The 24,902-nt window shown below is 38.6% G+C and overlaps 1 protein-coding gene across 1 annotated transcript; it reads left to right on the top strand.

The window, feature by feature from the left end:
- The first annotated feature begins 733 nt into the window (after nt 1-733).
- Nucleotides 734-23,989, top strand: sestd1 (SEC14 and spectrin domains 1). Its single transcript, XM_058622546.1, has 19 exons — nt 734-982; nt 10,196-10,265; nt 10,409-10,517; nt 11,121-11,211; nt 11,335-11,448; nt 14,534-14,647; nt 14,786-14,880; nt 14,979-15,034; nt 15,644-15,715; nt 16,349-16,506; nt 18,698-18,820; nt 18,959-19,153; nt 19,344-19,458; nt 19,598-19,763; nt 19,898-19,979; nt 20,082-20,204; nt 20,865-21,056; nt 21,159-21,262; nt 21,629-23,989. Exons 2-19 carry the CDS (start codon nt 10,196-10,198, stop codon nt 21,930-21,932), a joined length of 2,283 nt encoding a protein of 760 aa, XP_058478529.1. The 5' UTR covers nt 734-982; the 3' UTR covers nt 21,933-23,989.
- Nucleotides 23,990-24,902: the final 913 nt, after the last annotated feature.

The following is a 24,902-nucleotide window of genomic DNA, read 5'->3' on the forward strand; positions in this document are numbered from 1 at the left end:
CAATTTTTACCACTTCACTTCTTATTTAAACAGGTAAAAATTATGTTACAATAGTCCAGACATGTGGATATAAAAGTGTGAATGATCATCTCCAATTCAACCTTTGGTCTGACTGAGGGCCTTTCTGTATGGAATTTCTTTCTGTAAGTCCTCCCTGGGTATGAATGAGTTTTCTCCAAAAACATGCAGAGCTTAAATGGACACTGTTAATTGATTGTAGGTGTGAGTGTGAATGGTTGTTTGTCTCTGTGTGTTGGGATTGGCTCCAGTTCCCCCGCGACCCTTCTGTGGAGGATAAAGTGATAGAAAATTTATGTTCTAATGTTTTGTTTGTACTTTTTTATCTTTCCCCTCAAAATGTGTTGTTACCAATCAATTTAAGGTCAAGTAACTTATTGATTAAATGTTAAACAGCAGATTGTTTTCTGTTATTGATCAATAATAGAATAATAACCTTGGCATAATATAGATCCATAAATCTGAGAGATGACTTTTATACAGCCTCACAACTAAATCTGTATTCACGGGAAAATTTGACCAATCACAGGGCAGTACAGGGAGAGACTCCTATTGGCCAATAAATCACTGAGAACATCTGTCAATGTCCTTAATGTTTTGGAGTATCTTGAGAAAAAAAACACACCACACCCACCCGCAGGTCTATGGTTAATCTGGGCTTTTATTTTGAAGGCCGCGTCACCGGAAATGTTGTTACATTATTCTACTTCACGAAGGCTGCAGAAAGCATCGAGCTCCACCGCCTGTCTTCTGTGTTTCCACTGTTGTTTAAAGCAAATGGAGAAAAAAACTCAAATGTTTCGTGGGTTTTTGTTGGAAAACGGTTTCATTTTGTGCTGATAAATCAGTGTGAGAGGAGGAAGAGGAAGGTACGAAGAGCCACAAAAGAGCACAGGAGAAGAAGAGGAGGAGTGGGACAGAAAAAAATCGGGACAGTATAAAATGCTGCAGATTTGACTGGAAGGTAAGAAAATCCGCCTGATCAATACTTAATGCTGCTCCATCCTGAAGTTGTCGATACTGAAGGTCTGAGGTCAGGGAGCTTTGAAACACAAAAGCCGCAGCAGCCCGGGAGCTGGAACTGAATGTAGGTCATTGTGTCTGTGGGCCGAGACGAACCAAACGGAGTCAAACCGAGCCGGGCCGTCCTGCGGCTGCTGCCAGGCCGCAGACACGCTGCTGCTGCTGCTGCTGCTGATGAGGAGGAGGACGACGATGAAGATGAGCCCTAAATACCAACTGCAGTCACGCCAGCCGTGGTTCGCGAGTGCCTGGTCACATCAGCCGTACGTTGTTTTCTAGTGCGCGAATTTACAAACGTTTACGGTAATCGTAATGAAACGGCATTGAGAAGCTGGGAGGGACTGTGAGGAGTTCAAGATTCATGCTGCTGGGACTGAGTATCGACCAGCTGCATCCCCGGAGAGCAATAACAACACTCCGGCGTTATGGAAGTTATTTATTTAGTTATTTACTTAAACTCTGTTTACACACACCGAAACAGACGATTCCGTCAGAAAACTCACAAAAAAGAAGAAGAAACGAAGTGAAAACTTGAAAGTAGTGAACTAAATACGTCCCAGACTACCTGCAAGCGTAATATGAAGTATTTTTGGAGTAATCCTCTGTCAAAATACCCAACAGAGGACATGATTAAGTCAATTTCGACCTACTTCGACATGGAATAAAAACCTTATTTTAAATAAGTAGTCCAAGAGTCATACACTACTGCACTAAGTACTTCCCAGACTACACGTATGAACAATATGAAGTACTTTTACTGTGTACTTTTGGAGTAATCCTCTGTCAAAATACCTAACAGAGGACATGATTAAGTCAATTTCGACCTACTTCAACATGGTATAAAATCCTTATTTTAAATAAGTAGTCCACAACTCACACACTACTGCACTAAGTACTTCCTAGACTACACGTATGAACAATATGAAGTACTTTTACTGTGTACTTTTGGAGTAATCCTCTGTCAAAATACCTAACAGAGGACATGATTAAGTCAATTTCGACCTACTTCAACATGGTATAAAAACCTTATTTTAAATAAGTAGTCCACAACTCATACACTACTGCACTGAGTACTTCCCAGTCTACCTGTATGAATATTATGAAGTACTTTTACTGTGTACTTTTGGAGTAATCCTCTGTCAAAATACATACCAGAGGACATGATTAAGTCAATTTCGACCTACTTCGACATGGAATAAAAACCTTATTTTAAATAAGTAGTCCAAGAGTCATACACTACTGCACTAAGTACTTCCCAGACTACCTGTATGAATATTATGAAGTACTTTTACTGTGTACTTTTGGAGTAATACTCTGTCAAAATACCCAACAGAGGACATGATTAAGTCAATTTCGACCTACTTCGACATGGAATAAAAACCTTATTTTAAATAAGTAGTCCAAGAGTCATACACTACTGCACTAAGTACTTCCCAGACTACCTGTATGAATATTATGAAGTACTTTTACTGTGTACTTTTGGAGTAATCCCCTGTCAAAATACCTAACAGAGGACATGATTAAGTCAATTTCGACCTACTTCAACATGGTATAAAAACCTTATTTTAAATAAGTAGTCCAAGAGTCATACACTACTGCACTAAGTACTTCCCAGACTACACGTATGAACAATATGAAGTACTTTTACTGTGTACTTTTGGAGTAATCCTCTGTCAAAATACCCAACAGAGGACATGATTAAGTCAATTTCGACCTACTTCGACATGGAATAAAAACCTTATTTTAAATAAGTAGTCCAAGAGTCATACACTACTGCACTAAGTACTTCCCAGACTACCTGTATGAATATTATGAAGTACTTTTACTGTGTACTTTTGGAGTAATACTCTGTCAAAATACCCAACAGAGGACATGATTAAGTCAATTTCAACCTACTTTGACATGGAATAAAAACCTTATTTTAAATAAGTAGTCCAAGAGTCATACACTACTGCACTAAGTACTTCCCAGACTACCTGTATGAATATTATGAAGTACTTTTACTGTGTACTTTTGGAGTAATACTCTGTCAAAATACCCAACAGAGGACATGATTAAGTCAATTTCAACCTACTTTGACATGGAATAAAAACCTTATTTTAAATAAGTAGTCCAAGAGTCATACACTACTGCACTAAGTACTTCCTAGTCTACCTGTATGAATATTATGAAGTACTTTTACTGTGTACTTTTGGAGTAATCCCCTGTCAAAATACCTAACAGAGGACATGATTAAGTCAATTTCGACCTACTTCGACATGGAATAAAAACCTTATTTTAAATAAGTAGTCCAAGAGTCATACACTACTGCACTAAGTACTTCCCAGACTACCTGTATGAATATTATGAAGTACTTTTACTGTGTACTTTTGGAGTAATACTCTGTCAAAATACCCAACAGAGGACATGATTAAGTCAATTTCAACCTACTTTGACATGGAATAAAAACCTTATTTTAAATAAGTAGTCCAAGAGTCATACACTACTGCACTAAGTACTTCCTAGTCTACCTGTATGCATATTATGAAGTACTTTTACTGTGTACTTTTGGAGTAATCCCCTGTCAAAATACCTAACAGAGGACATGATTAAGTCAATTTCGACCTACTTCAACATGGTATAAAAACCTTATTTTAAATAAGTAGTCCAAGAGTCATACACTACTGCACTAAGTACTTCCTAGTCTACCTGTATGAATATTATGAAGTACTTTTACTGTGTACTTTTGGAGTAATCCCCTGTCAAAATACCTAACAGAGGACATGATTAAGTCAATTTCGACCTACTTCAACATGGTATAAAAACCTTATTTTAAATAAGTAGTCCAAGAGTCATACACTACTGCACTAAGTACTTCCCAGACTACACGTATGAACAATATGAAGTACTTTTACTGTGTACTTTTGGAGTAATCCTCTGTCAAAATACCCAACAGAGGACATGATTAAGTCAATTTCGACCTACTTCGACATGGAATAAAAACCTTATTTTAAATAAGTAGTCCAAGAGTCATACACTACTGCACTAAGTACTTCCCAGACTACCTGTATGAATATTATGAAGTACTTTTACTGTGTACTTTTGGAGTAATACTCTGTCAAAATACCCAACAGAGGACATGATTAAGTCAATTTCAACCTACTTTGACATGGAATAAAAACCTTATTTTAAATAAGTAGTCCAAGAGTCATACACTACTGCACTAAGTACTTCCTAGTCTACCTGTATGCATATTATGAAGTACTTTTACTGTGTACTTTTGGAGTAATCCCCTGTCAAAATACCTAACAGAGGACATGATTAAGTCAATTTCGACCTACTTCAACATGGTATAAAAACCTTATTTTAAATAAGTAGTCCAAGAGTCATACACTACTGCACTAAGTACTTCCTAGTCTACCTGTATGAATATTATGAAGTACTTTTACTGTGTACTTTTGGAGTAATCCCCTGTCAAAATACCTAACAGAGGACATGATTAAGTCAATTTCGACCTACTTCAACATGGTATAAAAACCTTATTTTAAATAAGTAGTCCAAGAGTCATACACTACTGCACTAAGTACTTCCCAGACTACACGTATGAACAATATGAAGTACTTTTACTGTGTACTTTTGGAGTAATCCTCTGTCAAAATACCCAACAGAGGACATGATTAAGTCAATTTCGACCTACTTCGACATGGAATAAAAACCTTATTTTAAATAAGTAGTCCAAGAGTCATACACTACTGCACTAAGTACTTCCCAGACTACCTGTATGAATATTATGAAGTACTTTTACTGTGTACTTTTGGAGTAATACTCTGTCAAAATACCCAACAGAGGACATGATTAAGTCAATTTCAACCTACTTTGACATGGAATAAAAACCTTATTTTAAATAAGTAGTCCAAGAGTCATACACTACTGCACTAAGTACTTCCTAGTCTACCTGTATGCATATTATGAAGTACTTTTACTGTGTACTTTTGGAGTAATCCCCTGTCAAAATACCTAACAGAGGACATGATTAAGTCAATTTCGACCTACTTCAACATGGTATAAAAACCTTATTTTAAATAAGTAGTCCAAGAGTCATACACTACTGCACTAAGTACTTCCCAGACTACACGTATGAACAATATGAAGTACTTTTACTGTGTACTTTTGGAGTAATCCTCTGTCAAAATACCCAACAGAGGACATGATTAAGTCAATTTCGACCTACTTCGACATGGAATAAAAACCTTATTTTAAATAAGTAGTCCAAGAGTCATACACTACTGCACTAAGTACTTCCCAGACTACACGTATGAACAATATGAAGTACTTTTACTGTGTACTTTTGGAGTAATCCTCTGTCAAAATACCTAACAGAGGACATGATTAAGTCAATTTCGACCTACTTCAACATGGTATAAAAACCTTATTTTAAATAAGTAGTCCAAGAGTCATACACTACTGCACTAAGTACTTCCCAGACTACACGTATGAACAATATGAAGTACTTTTACTGTGTACTTTTGGAGTAATCCTCTGTCAAAATACCCAACAGAGGACATGATTAAGTCAATTTCGACCTACTTCGACATGGAATAAAAACCTTATTTTAAATAAGTAGTCCAAGAGTCATACACTACTGCACTAAGTACTTCCCAGACTACCTGTATGAACAATATGAAGTACTTTTACTGTGTACTTTTGGAGTAATACTCTGTCAAAATACCCAACAGAGGACATGATTAAGTCAATTTCAACCTACTTTGACATGGAATAAAAACCTTATTTTAAATAAGTAGTCCAAGAGTCATACACTACTGCACTAAGTACTTCCTAGTCTACCTGTATGAATATTATGAAGTACTTTTACTGTGTACTTTTGGAGTAATCCTCTGTCAAAATACCTAACAGAGAACATGATTAAGTCAATTTCGACTTCGTACTTCCTAGTCTACCTTTATGAATACCTCTGTTGGGTATTTTGACAGAGGATTACTCCAAAAGTACACAGTAAAAGTACTTCATAATATTCATACAGGTAGTCTAAGAAGTACTTAGTGCAGTAGTGTATGACTCTTGGACTACTTATTTAAAATAAGGCTTTTATTCCATGTTGAAGTAGGTCGAAATTGACTTAATCATGTCCTCTGTTGGGTATTTTGACAGAGTATTACTCCAAAAGTAAACAGTAAAAGTACTTCATAATATTCATACGTGTAGTCTAGGAAGTACTTAGTGCAGTAGTTTATCACTCTTGGACTACTTATTTAAAATAAGGATTTTATACCATGTTGAAGTAGGTCGAAATTGACTTAATCATGTCCTCTGTTAGGTATTTTGACAGGGGATTACTCCAAAAGTACACAGTAAAAGTACTTCATAATATTCATACAGGTAGACTAGGAAGTACTCAGTGCAGTAGTGTATGACTCTTGGACTACTTATTTAAAATAAGGTTTTTATACCATGTTGAAGTAGGTCGAAATTGACTTAATCATGTCCTCTATTAGGTATTTTGACAGGGGATTACTCCAAAAGTACACAGTAAAAGTACTTCATAATATTCATACAGGTAGACTAGGAAGTACTTAGTGCAGTAGTTTATCACTCTTGGACTACTTATTTAAAATAAGGCTTTTATTCCATGTTGAAGTAGGTCGAAATTGACTTAATCATGTCCTCTGTTAGGTATTTTGACAGAGGATTACTCCAAAAGTACACAGTAAAAGTACTTCATAATATTCATACAGGTAGACTAGGAAGTACTCAGTGCAGTAGTGTATGACTCTTGGACTACTTATTTAAAATAAGGTTTTTATTCCATGTTGAAGTAGGTCGAAATTGACTTAATCATGTCCTCTGGTATGTATTTTGACAGAGGATTACTCCAAAAGTACACAGTAAAAGTACTTCATAATATTCATACAGGTAGACTGGGAAGTACTCAGTGCAGTAGTGTATGAGTTGTGGACTACTTATTTAAAATAAGGTTTTTATACCATGTTGAAGTAGGTCGAAATTGACTTAATCATGTCCTCTGTTAGGTATTTTGACAGAGGATTACTCCAAAAGTACACAGTAAAAGTACTTCATATTGTTCATACGTGTAGTCTAGGAAGTACTTAGTGCAGTAGTGTATGACTCTTGGACTACTTATTTAAAATAAGGATTTTATACCATGTTGAAGTAGGTCGAAATTGACTTAATCATGTCCTCTGTTAGGTATTTTGACAGGGGATTACTCCAAAAGTACACAGTAAAAGTACTTCATAATATTCATACAGGTAGACTAGGAAGTACTCAGTGCAGTAGTGTATGACTCTTGGACTACTTATTTAAAATAAGGTTTTTATACCATGTTTAAGTAGGTCGAAATTGACTTAATCATGTCCTCTGTTAGGTATTTTGACAGGGGATTACTCCAAAAGTAAACAGTAAAAGTACTTCATAATATTCATACGTGTAGTCTAGGAAGTACTTAGTGCAGTAGTTTATCACTCTTGGACTACTTATTTAAAATAAGGATTTTATACCATGTCAAAGTAGGTTGAAATTGACTTAATCATGTCCTCTGTTGGGTATTTTGACAGAGTATTACTCCAAAAGTACACAGTAAAAGTACTTCATAATATTCATACAGGTAGTCTGGGAAGTACTTAGTGCAGTAGTGTATGACTCTTGGACTACTTATTTAAAATAAGGTTTTTATTCCATGTCGAAGTAGGTTGAAATTGACTTAATCATGTCCTCTGTTGGGTATTTTGACAGAGTATTACTCCAAAAGTACACAGTAAAAGTACTTCATATTGTTCATACGTGTAGTCTAGGAAGTACTTAGTGCAGTAGTGTATGACTCTTGGACTACTTATTTAAAATAAGGATTTTATACCATGTTGAAGTAGGTCGAAATTGACTTAATCATGTCCTCTGTTAGGTATTTTGACAGGGGATTACTCCAAAAGTACACAGTAAAAGTACTTCATAATATTCATACAGGTAGACTAGGAAGTACTCAGTGCAGTAGTGTATGACTCTTGGACTACTTATTTAAAATAAGGTTTTTATACCATGTTTAAGTAGGTCGAAATTGACTTAATCATGTCCTCTGTTAGGTATTTTGACAGGGGATTACTCCAAAAGTAAACAGTAAAAGTACTTCATAATATTCATACGTGTAGTCTAGGAAGTACTTAGTGCAGTAGTTTATCACTCTTGGACTACTTATTTAAAATAAGGATTTTAAACCATGTCAAAGTAGGTTGAAATTGACTTAATCATGTCCTCTGTTGGGTATTTTGACAGAGTATTACTCCAAAAGTACACAGTAAAAGTACTTCATAATATTCATACAGGTAGTCTGGGAAGTACTTAGTGCAGTAGTGTATGACTCTTGGACTACTTATTTAAAATAAGGTTTTTATTCCATGTCGAAGTAGGTCGAAATTGACTTAATCATGTCCTCTGTTGGGTATTTTGACAGAGGATTACTCCAAAAATACTTCATATTACGCTTGCAGGTAGTCTGGGACGTATTTAGTTCACTACTTTCAAGTTTTCACTTCGTTTCTTCTTCTTTTTTGTGAGTTTTCTGACGGAATCGTCTGTTTCGGTGTGTGTAAACAGAGTTTAAGTAAATAACTAAATAAATAACTTCCATAACGCCGGAGTGTTGTTATTGCTCTCCGGGGATGCAGCTGGACGATACTCAGTCCCAGCAGCATGAATCTTGAACTCCTCACAGTCCCTCCCAGCTTCTCAATGCCGCTTCATTACGATTACCGTAAACGTTTGTAAATTCGCGCACTAGAAAACAACGTGCGGCTGATGTGACCAGGCACTCGCGAACCACGGCTGGCGTGACTGCAGTAAATACCATGCTGCTGCAGGAGTGACTGATGCTGCAGCGATAAGATGATCAAAAATGCTGCTGCCTCTGCCCCCAAACACAATAGTAGTTATTATAATAATATGTTTTGTTTTTAAATAGCCAGTTTTCAGTCATTTCTTTAGAGACAAACAGAATTCTTAATAATAGTTAGTTCATAATGAGTAGTAAAAAGAAATGGTAAAATCATGTTTGTTATTGTTATCAACGATAATAATGATGATAAGATAAAATATATTAATCTGTAGTTGCATAATCAGGATTTGGTGGGTGTGGTTTGATCAGATTTGATCATCCCAAGTAACACAGCCACAGCTGTCATGAGATATTCATTCAGATTTGTGATTGCTTTACATAGAACTGACATCTCACCTCAAGACAGCAAAGAGAGGACATATGACTCATATCTCAGATGAAGTGACCGAAACCTTGGCCGAAAATTGTGTGTTTATGAAGGACCAGTATAATTTCAGACATACTTGATTGGGAAAACAGATTTTCTGAAGTAACGAAATCACTCAAGAGAATTACCGAAAACCCTGGACTTGAAATTACTCCAAAAACCTAAATCAATAGATGCATTTTTGATTAAAACCTAATCCATGTTCTTTATTTTAATTGTATTTACTGAATATACAACGCTAAACTCGCTACAAACCAAAGATGCTTGATGCCTGAGTTGCATAGTATACATTTTTATGCAAACTATGGTTATACTAGCATGTGTTTGCACAATAAAAGGAATCAAATAAAATTGTATTAAATCAGAGGAAAAAAATGTAATGTGCAAAGTATAAATGACTTGCATATGACAGTGTAGTTCTCTATGAGAGGGTGGAACAGAGTTCTGAAACTGTGGACTGAGCCTGTCTTGTCTGGGCTTGTGAGGTTGTTTATTTTTGTCTGGCTCTCTAAAATAAAGGTACTGTATGTACCTAACTCTCACTCAGTTAACCTGTGTTTGGGTCTTGTTATTGTGGTCTGAATTTGCATACTTGGGCTTTACACCGTGTGTACTACTATCTGAACTTGTGTATAACTTGTGTCTCGGCCTAGTTTTGTCTAATTTTGTCTTTATTTGTGTTTAATTGGGCCTGTGTACTGAATGTGTATACTTGTATGTGACTTGCCTGTGTGTAGTATTATTATGTGTACATGTATCTGGGTCTGTATAATAGTTCTTAAGCCAGAGGGCTAGTGTCTATTTATCTGTTCGTATGGACACATTGATGCCCTTCTAAGATGTAGAAAATGATCCTAAAGTGTTGTTTGCATCTGTGTCTACAGATGTCTAACGTAAACACGGAAGCGACCAACATGCTCCCCTTACTCAAGAAGAAACTGGCCTTTTTGTCAGGTAGGAAACATGCAAGCACAAAAAAAACACACACACACACACAATATGAAAAGAGATTTAATCACACACGTGTCGTGTCTTGAATCCAATTTTCCCTGCATTTATGTGAATAATCATGTTTGTGGTTGCCTGTTTTTGTCAAGGGGGCAAAGACAGACGCAGTGGTCTGATCCTGACCATCCCTTTGAGTTCAGATCAGACCAGCATGGAGGAGCTCAGCGCCACTCTGGACTATCTTCTCAGCATCCCAAGGTACCCACCCATGCAAATATAGCTACAGTGTATATGTGTATATATATATATATGTGTATATATATATATATATTTACAGCAGCTGCAGTACTGGCAGTCGCAAGAACCTTTGGACCTATTTCAGGTTAACTAGTCACAGAAGTGCTCTACATTTGTGTTCTTGGCTGCGGAGATGGAACCCATGTTAAGCTGAACTGAAATAGGCTTAAAGGAGAATTCCAGTTTATTACAACTTGGGTCCAATGTCATTTGCCTAAATATATAACAACCCTGTTGATGAGATGACTTAGCTGTTGAACTAATCCTTTCAAGGGTTCAGACTTACATATCTTGTGGACATGAACAACAACATTTCACAGCAAATTTACCACAGTAGCAACATGATTTAAAAAGTAAAATAGTTCATTTAAAACATGGAAAGGTACACGACGGTATGTGCTCCGGTGAGTTATACAAGTCTAAAAGTACTAGATTAAATTAAAGTAAGTTAATGTTGAAAGTTAAAGGTGATGTGATTTATTTGATTGGTGTCGTGTGTGTGCAGTTTAATGACACCCTTGCCCTATCTATACATTTCTTCCCTTCTCTCTCCCTCTCTCGCAGCGAGAAGTGTAAGGCTCGTGGTTTCACTGTTATCGTGGATGGCAGGAAGTCTCAGTGGAACATCGTGAAGACTGTGGTGCTCATGTTGCAGGTACAAACACATTTGAACAACCCAGAAGCTTCAGCATGCAGAAACTTGTACAGTATATGTGACTTCATCGGGATAATAAACAGTTGATGAGATGAGACAATAATGCTGTCGATGTCATTTCAGAACGTGATCCCAGCCGAAGTGTCGCTGGTCTGCGTGGTCAAGCCAGACGAATTCTGGGATAAGAAGGTCACACACTTCTGCTTCTGGAAGGAGAAAGACCGGCTGGGCTTTGAGGTGAGTCTCCTGCGTCGGGATGAAGCGGCTTCAAGTTTCATTTATGCTCATTGCAGAGCTTTAGTACTTTGTGCAACTCTTTTGACTTGAAAAGAGGTTTTCTCAGTGTGAGGCCACTGTTAAAATGAAGTTGGTGCATTTTTTTGGAATTGTGAAATATGTTGGTGAACTCTGAATTCTGTAGAGATTGGTGTGGTTTGGTTCGAGTTTGTATCTTCTGCATTCATCCATTCTTCGTAGAGTTAACACCAATGTGTGGCTTTTGTTTTCTCTTTTAAATCCTCATTTCTGCCAGAGGCTGAATAACCTTTGTTGGAACCTTTTCATTTCTACTCTCTGATTTTGTTTCAGCCTGAATGACTCTCTCCAAGTTCTCTCAGTATGAACTTGTTTGTGCAACATGTTGCCTGATTACATTTGTAAAGGTTAAGTGTTCACTCCTGTTTTAATTGGCAGCACTGGAAAAGCCAACAGACGATCTGTTTTACTGGCTGCTGTTGTTGCTGTGATGACATTTTGATCTACACAATGCACACACCCTCTTTGGATGTGTTATCTGATCGTGAAATCCAGACAAATATAATATCCCCGAGCATTATTAACTGTCCTGAGTGCTGTTGGAAACCTGAGCCTTTATCAATGTTGTGTGTGTGTGAGTGAGAGACAGAGCTTAGACCTTCTCTATTATAACAGATGGTTTTGCAGACGGAAATCAGTCGTCCCTCTGACCCAGATTTCTACAGCCATTGGCTCCTCATGCGTCGCTATGGTAACCCGAACAAATTGGTGGATCTGCATGTAACAAATAAATGTTGCTGTGTTTGGATATTCACGGTCAATGATTAGATTAGATTTAGCCAAAATGCCGATACTGTAACACCCCCACTGGTACGTTTGCGGACAATTTAAGGTCTTAACAGTTTTTTTTTTCTTATACTTTATTAATCCCTTAGGGAAATACTATCTCCGCATTAAATCCAGCCTCTCCTAGAATTCGGAGGTGGGGACTCGAACTGGCAACCCACCGGTTACAAGCCAAGTTCCCTATGTGATCATATGGAAGCTGTGAGTTGACAGTGTAAATACAGTATATGGTTGCACTGAGCAACATGCTCAGATTAGTCTAGATGAATTTATTGTTGAATTTTCTTGAGCTTTTTGTCATCAGCCTCACTTTATTTAAATATTTACACACGCGCGCACACAGCTGCTGGAAGGGAAGGGAGATTCCACTGTTGAAATGTGACTCATCTTAAGTATGGAGTGTGTGTGGGGCGTGGGTCATACAGCTGTTCCAGGGTTTAAATAAATACACATGCACACACACACACACTGAGTGCAGTATATCTCTGACAGCATCTGCTGCAGTGACAACTGAGAGACAGACACATCACCTGCTGTCTGACTGTCCAGATTTATTTGTAAAGGTCTTTCACACAAATGTCGTTCAGAGTTCTATATCATACAACAATGATGCTACATCATTCAAAAGGCATACTTAATCATGGTTTGTTTGGGTTTTGTTTTCATACGAAATGGAAAAGAAAGCTTGCAGGCTGTCCGTGAAGACTGAACACTTATCTTTATTTAGAGAGTTCTTTGAGAAGCTGATGATAACGTATGTCTTGTGATCAGTGCAAATATGTAAAAAAAAAAAAAAGGAAAAAATAAACTTCTAAGAGATGGATTAATTACTGAACAATTTCAGTCATGGGTCAGAATGTTTCCAAGAAATGTAGTTTTCATTAAACAAGGATTGTTGCAGTAATGAATGTCACACATTTCGATTTAGTTTTTAAGACATTACAGGAACGGTTTGTAGTGAACGAGCCATTCAGTTTATGTGGAATCACTGCATTTAATTGGTCTTTTAGCAGCATTTCTCTCTGAGAGAGTGACACTGTCTGGTTATTCTTGACCAGTCAGTGAGAGGATGGTTAAAGTATTTATGATCTTGCCACACCAACTGTAAAGTTTCCCTTAGTAAAAGCCAACTGTGGACTCAGGCATCATGATAGTGTGTGTGTATAATGTCTTCACCTGAGAGAGGAATGTGGCGTGGCCCATGTTATTTATTCACTAGTGGTTTCTGACTGTGAACCAGCCACGTGTTGCAGTGGTCTGCCTTTCTCCACAGAGGAACTGAAGAATCATGATGTGTGCAGAGGATCACCACATCTGAATTAGTTTGGAATTTAAATGTGATACTAAAACATACAACAAAGAAAAGGTAAATGCTAAATTAAAATTATGTTTGCCACTTTAGTACAAAAAACTGACAATTTAGATTTACATTGTCCTAACCTGAAGACACATAAAAGTGTAACATCAGCTGTTTTAGGCTGCGTCTCATCTTATATCTTTGAGACTGTCCACCTCACATATTAAATGTTAAACTGTCGCAACAATAAAATTAAATTAAAACAAGCTCTCTAATTTTAAGCATCTTTAATATAAACGGTGTACGCTTTATTTCACAGAAATCTTAAAAACTTAATAATTTTCATTTCTGGACAAAAAGGGACATTTGAGAACATCATCATTTCGAGGTTTGGGAAACACTGATCAACATTTTTCATCATTTTCTAACATCTTTTGTATCAAGCAACTGATCGATTAACAGCCAAAATAATTGCCAAAATAATTGATTATGAAAATAATCCATAGTTCCAGTCCTAATATTTATATACAGTAGCACTTTTCCGGTCTTCCTAGTTGCTATGCAGTTTTGCCATTCATCCGTTCACACCCACATTTATATAATACAGCTATTTTTATATCGCACGTTGTTCACAGGCTGCCAGTACATCAGTTAGGGGCCATTTGGGTTGTTTTACTCAAAGAAGGACATGATGGTACACAGATTTGAGGAATGGGGGATCGAACTACTGACCTTCTGTTTAGTCTTTGTTATTATACAACAGAGAGATTATGAGGTCAGGTGGAGGTTTGATCCACAGCTGCCCACAGAGTGAAGTGAATCTGATGTGGAACACAGGAAATTTGGAATATGAATTAAATATATCCGTGCATTATCGTTATTGTTCTGATAATATTGCTTGCTTGTGTCTGTGCTCTCGATCAGGTGATCCTGGTCTCGGCCACTAAGCTGACGCGTTACATTGAACCCTGTCAGCTGACGGACGATTTTGGAGGAAGTCTGGACTACGACCACAATGACTGGCTCAACAAGAGACTGGTTGGTATTTTATTTTTATTAATCCATGCATTCAATACTTCACTTACAGCCCTTGTTGTCGTCGTAACCTGGCATAGGGCCTTAGCATGTTGCTTTCTCGCAGGTATTCAGGTATTCTTGCATGTTGCTTTGTTGCAGGTATTCGAGAAGTTCACCAAAGAGTCAACGTCACTACTGGACGAGCTGTCGATCATCAACGACAGTGACAAGAGCAGCTCGGTGGACAAGGACAAGTACGTACACACGCGCTCACTCACAAAGCTACAGTTTGAAGTAAACTTACAGAAGACAGGTTAAATCCAGAGCTGTGTTTTCTGTCTGTCCTCTGCAGATCAACTGACTGTGCCCTGTTACCGTCCTTCGACCCCGAGACTGTCCTTCAAACTGGTAACTATCATCCTGTCCTAAGAATGTGCAAGTTCTCATGTAAATGTTGTGGTAATTTTATATAAATTCTGAATTCTGAGCTGTTTAAATTCTACAAGTGTGTGTGATACGAGAGGAAATGTTAAACAACACTACATAACCTTATTCTACCTCTGTTACGACATGAATTAAGGTGTTAATACGTGCTTAATAATTACTAATAAAGGGCTAGTATGCTACCTCTATGCATATTAGTAAGCACCTAGTTAATGGTGAATATGTGTTCCTTAATATAAAGTGTTACCCATTTTTCTTACTCGGCATATTTAAGTGTTTTTTTTAAAAGTGAGATTAAGTGTAAATCTACCACCAAGACCTAGAGCTAAACAGACACTATGGATGGATGGATGGATGTGTTCACTGTACTGAGCAGTCTGTTGTCTGTGTGTTGGCTGGGCAGAGGTGAAAGGAGTCTTTGTTTGTGGTACCACCCTCCTCCCTCCTCCAGCTCCTTTTGTAATCTTTGTGATGTACACAAACACTGATGCATTATTGTTTCTGATGCTTTTATAACAGGCTTTTAACTCTCAAACCAACCCTTTGTCTCTGTGTCTGTTTCGGTGTGTACAGGCCATGAGCTGCTGTCAGAACTACAGCAGCGGCGCTTTAATGGATCAGAGGGAGGAGGAGGAGGACAGGGAGGTGAGGAAGCAGCTGTCTGTCATGCAGAAGTGACTGCGCTGGTCCAGCTTAGATGAGAATGTTTTCTTTACAGTATTTTTGAAAGCAGTCATTGAGCTGCTCCATGTCCACACTGACTCAGTTGGAGCCTCCCTGTCATGCAAAGCCACACTGACTCTGTTTATAACTTTGTTCCTTTCGTGTACGTGTTAAGTGCAAAATGTTCCCGGTTCGTTCGTAGTGAAACACAGACTGTGAGACTGTCTCATCACCCAACATCAGTGTTGGACCTCACAAAGTGTTTATGGCTGTGCATGACTGCAGCCAGGTTCAGAATCTGGTGGTAAGCCTGGGGTGGAGGCTGTTCAAACAGCAGATTAATGCTTACATCAAGCGGAGCTGTTTCATATCACTGCAAAAGCTGCTATAAACATCTATGGTGTGGGTTGATTTTTAAGAAAACTCTTAAGAATGGGTGCGTAAATGTTCAGTCCAGTTTATTTGAAGGTGTCGGGTTATTGTGTTAACTAGGAGAATGCTAGAGTTTAATGCTCGTATTGAAGGTACCTAAATAAGAAATATACATACACTTGACATAAAATGTTGTCCTAGACTGTAACCCCACAGGTCTTCTTCCTGACCTCTGACCTGCAGGTCCTGCCTGGTGCCCCATGGAGGAGGAGCTACTGGCTCAGCCACAGGTGATGAAACTGTTGGACTCACTCAGGGAGCAGTACACCAGGTACCAGGAGTTGTGCAGGCAGCGAAACAAACGCACCCAGCTAGATGAGATCCACACCAAAGTCATGCAGGTAAAGAACACACACACACACATATCGATTGGTTTGTGCAGCTATTATTTGTAGGACACTGCATTGATTACCATTCATTTGGACAGCTTAAACAAAAAAGAATTATCCCTAATCTAAAACATAACCAGTTAATGGCTAACCCTGACCTTGGTCTCCATGAGGACTACTGGTCCTGATAAGGTCAAGGTTTATACCAGAAAAGGTCCTAAAGATGTAACAAATACACACACACACAATGTACAATCAATTTAAAATGTAATGAAGCATTACCACAAAACACCATCAAAATATTAACTCTATACTCTAATTCAAAAACGAAAAATCTCAAAGACATGAATTGTTTCAGACATATTTATGTTACATTCATTTGAATTGTTGTAGAACAATAGAAAATACAACAATTAAATTGCAGCCTTAGTGATTTTGCTATTTGCATCTTTACTATCTTAAGTGCCTTATCCAATCCAACTTTATTTAAAAAGCACTTTAAAAATAACAACAGCGGAGACAAAGTGCTGTACATCAGAGATAAATAAAACAAATAAAATATTAAAACATGAGACCTAATAGACTTAATAACAAACAGTAAAACATGCATTACAGCAATATAATACTGAAGAAAGTATAAAAACAAATAAACAATAATAAAACTAAAATAAAAAAAAGATAAAACCAAAGTCTCATACTGGGTTGGAAAGCCAAAGAGTAAAAATGGGTTTTAAGATGCGTTTTAAAAGTGAACAGTGAAGGGACCTGTCTAACATGCAGTAGAAGATTGTTCCACAATCTCAGTGCAGCGACAGAAAAAAGCTCTGTCCTTAAAAGGATGCTCTCTGCCAAAAGCGGCAACACAAATCTCTAAACATCTCTTCCATGTTGGAACATCTCTCTGTAGCTCCTCAGTCATTAAAAGTCTCTTGAATCTGTTGTCATTCATTACATAGAAACAGTGTTTCACTGCTTCACAGCTCCCAGTATCTGTAAACTCTCCTGGGGAGACTGGGAATCATAGAGCTTCAGGGGCTGATGGGAAACATTATAGTCTTGGAGATGAGCCTGGGGTTGTCATGGTAATCTTAACATATCGGTCACTAGCCTGGAGGATTTGAGGTGGTGATGGTGATGGTGGCCTAGTTCCTTCTTGAACTGTGTGCATTTGCGTGCTTGTGTGTCAGCTCTTCAAGGCATCACGGACCTGATAAATGAAATCATTATACTGACATTTACCCATCTAGAGAGGCTGTGATGAATGTTTAAACTTATGATAAAATGACCATCAGTGTATATTATGTAACTTTGTATAAGACAGACATACTGGCTTATTTATTTATTTATGTTTTGCAATCTCAGATTCAGTGTCGATCAAACATTAGGTCACTACTAAAAGAAAGTTTGTTCCAGTAAATGTTGGTGTCGTCAACAGACAATGAAATAAATAAAACAAGTACTAAATGCAACTTAAATAAAGACACGCAATTCTTTCCTTTTGCTCACATATTATTTTTTACTTCATTAATTCATTCATGTTTGGACCTAATCTGAACACAGTTGAGTTTGAAAGATGTTATAATAGTGGCAAGAAAAAGAGACAAACGATATCAAAAGATCTTTGTTCCTAATGCTTCAGTTTTGGTGATTTTATTTATTTATAAAAAACAACAACAAAAAAAACTTCAAACTTAATATAAAATACTCATCAATGGAAAGCCCCTTTCATACACCAAGCTGTCCTCTTAAATCAGCTGGTGTGTATATCAATTTAATTTGTCTGATTTTTTTGTTTCATTTACCCTGTGAATGTGATTTGAATGTACACAGTTGATATGAATGTTGTATCATGTGAACTCATCACAGAAACAAATAGACCCTGACAGCCACCTGCTGGTCACTGTGCTTCACTGCAGCCACAGTCAGAAAGTCTCAGGTTGAATAAGTTAACATTCCGTATTGAAAGATTCATTACATTTTCAAGTACAGGGGCTTTTAGACTCAACAACCATTCCTCAAATGTTCTGATGTTTCAGTTAGAAGAGTTTAATTTCTATTTAGGTCACGCAAAAGCAAATCTATTGAGAAAATAAATGGGACTTTCACTTCTGGCACGAGCACCTGAATATTATTATTATTATTCTTAATAATCTGTAATTAGTTCAATTTTTAACTTTTTTGTTTCTGTTTACCTGTGTCCCAGGTGGTGACCTGGTTGCAGGGTCCAGGTTCAGAGCTGTTGAAGACTCATCAGGCGATTGGAGATTCAATCCGTGCGGCTCAGACCCTGCAGCAGAAACACGAGGAGATCGAGAGCCAGCACAGTGTAAGGAAACAAAATGAGCAAAACACAAATAATGTCATGTGACAGGGGCAAACTGATGAATCATTGAGGTAAACAAAGACATTTTACTGACACGGGCGTTAAAATGTGAGCTCATTCGGTATCGCCGTGTATGTACAGGAGTGGTTTGCAGTGTACGTGGAGTTGAATCAGCAGATCGCTGCGCTGCTAAGTGCTGGGGAGGAGGAGGAAGTTGTGGAGCTGAAGGCGCTGCAGCAGCAGCTCAGCGACGTCTGCTACCAACAAGCCGCTCAGCTGGAGAACCGTCAGAACGTCCTGCAGTCGGCGCAGGGTTTCCACAGCACCACGCAGGAGGTAACTCAAGCGTCACTGAACATTTGTGCCTCAAGTGAACCTAAACTAATACAACAAAATGTCTGAAAATAAACTGTAACTGAACCTCGACCTTGATCACCCTTAAGAGAAGATGAAACCACATCTGTGCAAATGGAGAGGGAAAAAAATCTTCTTTTGAGTGTTAAAAACTCTGTGTCTGTCGCTGCAGTTGTCGCAGCAGCTGGACGGTCTACTGGGCATGCTCTGTGCTGATGTGGCTCCAGCTGACGGAGCTGCCATTCAACAAAACCTCAAACTGCTGGAGGAGAAGCTGCAGACTGTCGGTCAGTGCTCTGGATGACAAGTCTTTCTTTTACATAAGTGATACTTTTTGGAGTGGTGTAAAGTTTTTACACCTACAACTTTAACTAACGGGTGTGTGTGTGTGTGTGTGTGTGTCTGTGCTGTCTCTCCTCTCTGCAGAGGCAGGTCTCACTTCTCTTCGTCAGAAGGGGGGTTTGTTGATGGAGCAGATGTGCAGCCAGCCGCAGTGGTCGTTGGAGGAAACGGAGCGTCCAGCTGGAGAACAACAGGACAATGTTCAACACATTCAGGCTGTGATGGAGGAGATGCAGCTCCGCAAACAGAGGTTACTGTCTGCTGCTTCGTACACTAAAGCGTGATTGATACAAAAAACCTTATTCCTGCAGAGTCTGAAACATCTGTCAAACAGTAAAGCGGTTGAATGTTTATGGAGTATGTGTTTGTGTGTGTGTTCTGCAGGTGTGAGGACATGGTGGACGTCAGGAGGCTGAAGATGTTACAGATGGTCCAACTGTTCAAATGTGAAGAAGATGCTTTACAGGTCAGACACACATCAACAGAAACAACAAACACGTGTGTAAACACTGTGTATATCTTGTATGAAACTGATGTATTGGATGTCTATTCATTTTTGTTTGTTCAGGCAGTGGAGTGGCTTGGCGAGCTTTTGGATGCTCTGTTAAAAACCCACATCAAAATGGGCGATGACGCTCAAGAGACCAGGACCATGTTGGACAAACACAGGAAGTTTGTGGATGTGGCCCAGGTGAGACACTTCCTGACTTCACTTTTGTCAAATGATGCATATAAACCACACATGTATACAGTTACAGTATATCATTGCAGCTTTAATCCGTAGTTCACAAACCACTTTTGACATCATCCAGTTTCTTTGTTGTCAAAGTTTCCTGTGGAACTCATTCATCACCACTGGTGACAAGCACTTCTCTGTGCTGTTCTCATTATAATCCAGTTATTAAGTCCTTATTCGACCCCTGTTAAGATTTACTTCTCTTATCTTTACTCAAAACAACCAAAATATAATATATGTATAAATTGTTGATGATCACGCAGCTGAGGGTTTTTCCTACTACCAGTGTATATATATATATACTATACTTGTATATTTGTATTAACTTGATGACTCAAGTTATTCTATGGCTCTGTAACATGTTTTGTGTCACATACCAACATCACAGTCTTCAGTATCTACTAATACTTGTATCAGTCGGATACTTTCTTGTTACATTCTGGTCACATAACATACTGAATATTGTACTGTGTCCTGCCTAGTCTACATGGCAACCCATCCCATTATTATTTTTGTCCTTGCCTTCCCCAGAGGGCTTTTACTAACATTTTGTTAACAAAATAGACAGACAAGTACATTTATTCCATCTCTCTGTTTGTATCTGTCTTCCTTCAGAGCACCTACGATTACGGCCGCCAGCTGCTGCAGGCAACTGTCGTCCTCTGTCAGTCCCTGCGCTGTACGACGCGCTCGTCTGGAGACACTCTGCCGAGACTCAACCGAGTCTGGAAGCAGTTCAGTGTCAGTGCTGAAGAGAGACAACAGAGGCTGGAGCTGGCTCTGAACTTCCACACCACAGCGGAGAAGGTGGGGTAGATAAGGGTTCAGCCTGTGTGTCAGCAGGTTGATATGAGCAGCTGACATTGGCAGGAAGTTCAACACGGCGACCTGTGTTTTATACTGTTTCAGGTGTTAGAGCAGGGATGTTTCGAGGCGGAGACTCTGGATGAAGTTGACTCTACTGGGAAAACTCTGTTGGACAGACTGACGATGCCTGTTATCTTTCCTGATGGGTATATATACACACACATTCTTGTAAAGTGTTCTCAGTGAGGACACACAGATTTAGTGCTTTCCTTAGTCCCTTACCATAACCTTAACTATCACATGCTTAACCCTAACCTTAACTGATTTCTAAACCTAATTCAGTCTTAAAATCCTCATACAGACCTTTAAAGTTGTGAAAAAAAATGTCCCACTAAGATAGGTTTGAATCTAAACCCCTACCGCCTATTACAGACATGTACACACCCACAAATAAATCCTTTTTTTGTGACATTTATCATGATAATTATTGTTATTGACTAATATGAAAATGTTTTAATCCAGCCCTAATCTTATTCAATACATACATCTAAGTCAATTTGTTCTAATTTCAGGAGTGAGCAGTTCTTTGGGAGTCCCAGCGAAACGGCGACGGCAGCGGAGTGCATCAGAGATCGCCTCCTGCTGGTGGAGGAGCGGCGGCTGCAGCTGCAGGGAGCGAGGCTTCCTGATGAAGAAGAGGAGGGCGTGCTAAACGGGCATGAGCAACGGCTCGATGTAATTGGAGAGGAACTGAGTGAGAAAGAAGAGCAAGAGGAGGAGGAGGAGGAGGAGGAGGAAGTAGTGGAGCAGGAGGATGAGGAGGTGGAGGTGGGGCAACAGGATGAAGAATTAGAAAGGTCTAAACAGGACTGCTAATGGATGATTTTAACTTGAGCAACCGTAATGAAGAGCGTTTATGAAGGGCTGCTCATTGATTTCCATGGAGACCACCAGTTTGTCGTCCCTGAGCCAAGAAAGTCCCCCATCAGTTGCTTCTGTCTCTCTGAAGCAGCAGCAGTAGGTTCTTCTTGCTGCTGCTATGTGATGATATTAACCATCGGCCTCGCTGCTTACCCGTCCTTCAAGATGACAAACACGATGGATGTGATTTGTTGCCGTCAGCCCTTTCAGCAGAAAGCTTCACCACTGTATGGCTTTGAAGAGCAGCAGCCTCTAACATGTTTCTGCCGTTACCGGATCCAGCAGACGTCCTTCCAGACTGGATCTCCATCTCATGTAAAATACTGGAATAATTACTACTCATGTTTCCTGATGACGATCACCTGTAAAATAAGCCTTTTTCAGTAAGAATACTCCTCATTCCCAGCATGCCACTTGTTCACCTAAGTAGGTGGAGCTTCCATGACGCAAACATGGTGACATACATTTCTGTTTGTGCCTCCTTACGTGTGTGTCTCTTTTCCTGCTTTGTTGCCTCCTTTTTATCTGCCTTGTAACAAAATATGAACTTGGTGGCTCTGCAGTATATCAGGTGTACAGCGGCCTGATTCTGAACAGTAGTCGTCTTACGTTTCACCCGCAAAGTTGGAGCTGTTCAACACTGGGATCAAACAGTGCAGACGAGCTAAAAAAAAATGTTTTGTTTTTTTGACGAAAGAAAGAATCTGTAATATATTGGACAGTTTCCATAGTTACTTGAGGGACGAGGTTTACTACAAGGCCTAAAGAGCATTTACTTAGTTTATAAAAATCTCTTTGGACATAGTCTGAGGAATGAATCCCAAAATTACAGGTCTTCCTGTTGGAGTTAAACTGAAATGAACCCTATTTCCAAATATTGCTGTGACATCAGTGATACAATGTGCCTTACAGTGTCAGTCCTCCAGCTTGTATAGTCCTAATCTTTAGAGAAAAAGTGTCACACATAAATCAAATTATGGCACTGAAATTGTCATTTGGTACCAAAAATCCACACCCACTGGAGAACATCAGTATAGGGGGAACACTAATGCTGCTGGTTGTTTGTTTTGGAACTCAGTCCAGTAGGTCTTATTGAGAAAATCAAATCAAAGTCATTTGTGTGCATGATTTTATAATTTGCCATGTCAGTTATGCAACATATCGACTTAAAGCCCTGCGTTGAGTGCCTTCACACTCTTGCTACCGTTTTCTTAGATTTTATATAAAGTGTTACTTTGATTTTGATCTTAGATATGTGGATTTTCACTGCAGTACATCGAGACCTTTTAAATGTATGTTTTTCGAGGATAATGGGACTATTTCAAAGTAAAAGCATTCATAGTCAGCTTTGATAAACGTTGGCTGACTGAAATGTATTTGCTGCTTTCTACAGCAGGCAACATAATGTAAAATGTTACTGGATGAATTATCATGTCGTGCACACATTATTTATTTTCGAACACCTCCTGAGCTTGAATTAATTACGACACAAGTAGAAACAGACCAAGGAGAGACCGATATTATTTTCCTCCCAACTAAATTCAATTCAATTTCAGTTCTACTTTGTTTCTGTTTCTTATTGAAATGGTCTGAAATGGGACTTGTAGTCATCACACTATTTTATCCACGGCACTCGCATCTTTCAAGGATCTAGAGGCTTCCGAACACTTTGCTGCTCTAAGTAAACCCTCTGCCTTCATGATGGAAATCAAACGTGTGCCTGTGACTTGTCCAAATAGACCACGGGGACTGAGTTGACCTCTGATCCCGCAGTCAAGTGTAATCCACTGGGACTGGTTTGCATGGTGAAATTAGAACGAGACGGATTGCTTTTTTTATTTATTTGTCTTTTTTTTTTTTGGAACAGACCTTGCTGTGATTGGTTGCTGTTTTTGACCAGTAACTGCTGCTTCAAGTGTAACTGCAAAAGTCCTGCGTCTTGCTCAATGTTCTCACACACAATGTCATCAGTTTGACCTCATCCTCTAAATAAAGACCATTTTTTTTTAAAGTTAAAATGTTCTCTTTCTATAAAAAAATGTATGTTTGTATTTAAATGTTTTAACTTTATTTAAAATTTAATTTGGGTTGATATTGTGAGGATAAAAGTAGCTTTAAGTTGGTCAAGTAAGAAAAGATGTTGGTCCTAGGACTTTGAAATACCCCCAAAATGTCATAATAAGTGCCTGCTTGGCAATGCAAAGCAAGCATTTATTATGATTCCCTGAGTTTCTTCTTCTTCTTATTAGTGCCTGCTTGCAAGGCGAATCCACTACTGTCAGTCGAGGAAATCCAGTCCATTGGTTCTGCTTCTGGCCTGTGGACATGGACATCTGCTCCTGTGACTGCATAATAAATTGTCAGTGGAAGACACAGTAGAAATTGATACCACCGCATTGTTTCGGCTGGAACACTCTAAAGAATTGGTGAGTTGGGTGTGAATGTGGTTTGACTGGACACCTTGATGAGTATCAGATAGATTTGCTCAGCCTGCATTTCCAAACAAGTGATGAAACCTACAAGACTGCATGTTATTTACCCGGTGTTATTTTTAGAGTTTATGTGGAACAGTTGTCACTGGATATGGTTAAGAAATACTGGCACAGGGTTTTATGAGTCAACTGCAGTCCTTTGTATATTCCTCAAATAAGGAATACTTAGTGTTCATATTCTTGCTATAAAGCCAGGGTTGAACTTACCTTGCACCTCTGTCTGTCTCTCTGTGTGTATGTGAGAGTGTGATGGGTTGCAGGTGTACATGGTTGACAGGATGTGTGGAGCCGACCGGTCCTGCAGAAAATGTTCCAGTACAAGAGGCCAGATTCTCCCAACTACGGTAAAAATATCCTTTAAAGTCTCCTTAAATCACTCTCAGCCAGACTGCCAGCAGACATCTTACTAGTTTAAAATAAATATTTAAAATGG

The sequence above is a fragment of the Solea solea genome, chromosome 2 (assembly GCF_958295425.1).
Source record: "Solea solea chromosome 2, fSolSol10.1, whole genome shotgun sequence".
Classification (NCBI taxonomy): domain Eukaryota; kingdom Metazoa; phylum Chordata; class Actinopteri; order Pleuronectiformes; family Soleidae; genus Solea; species Solea solea.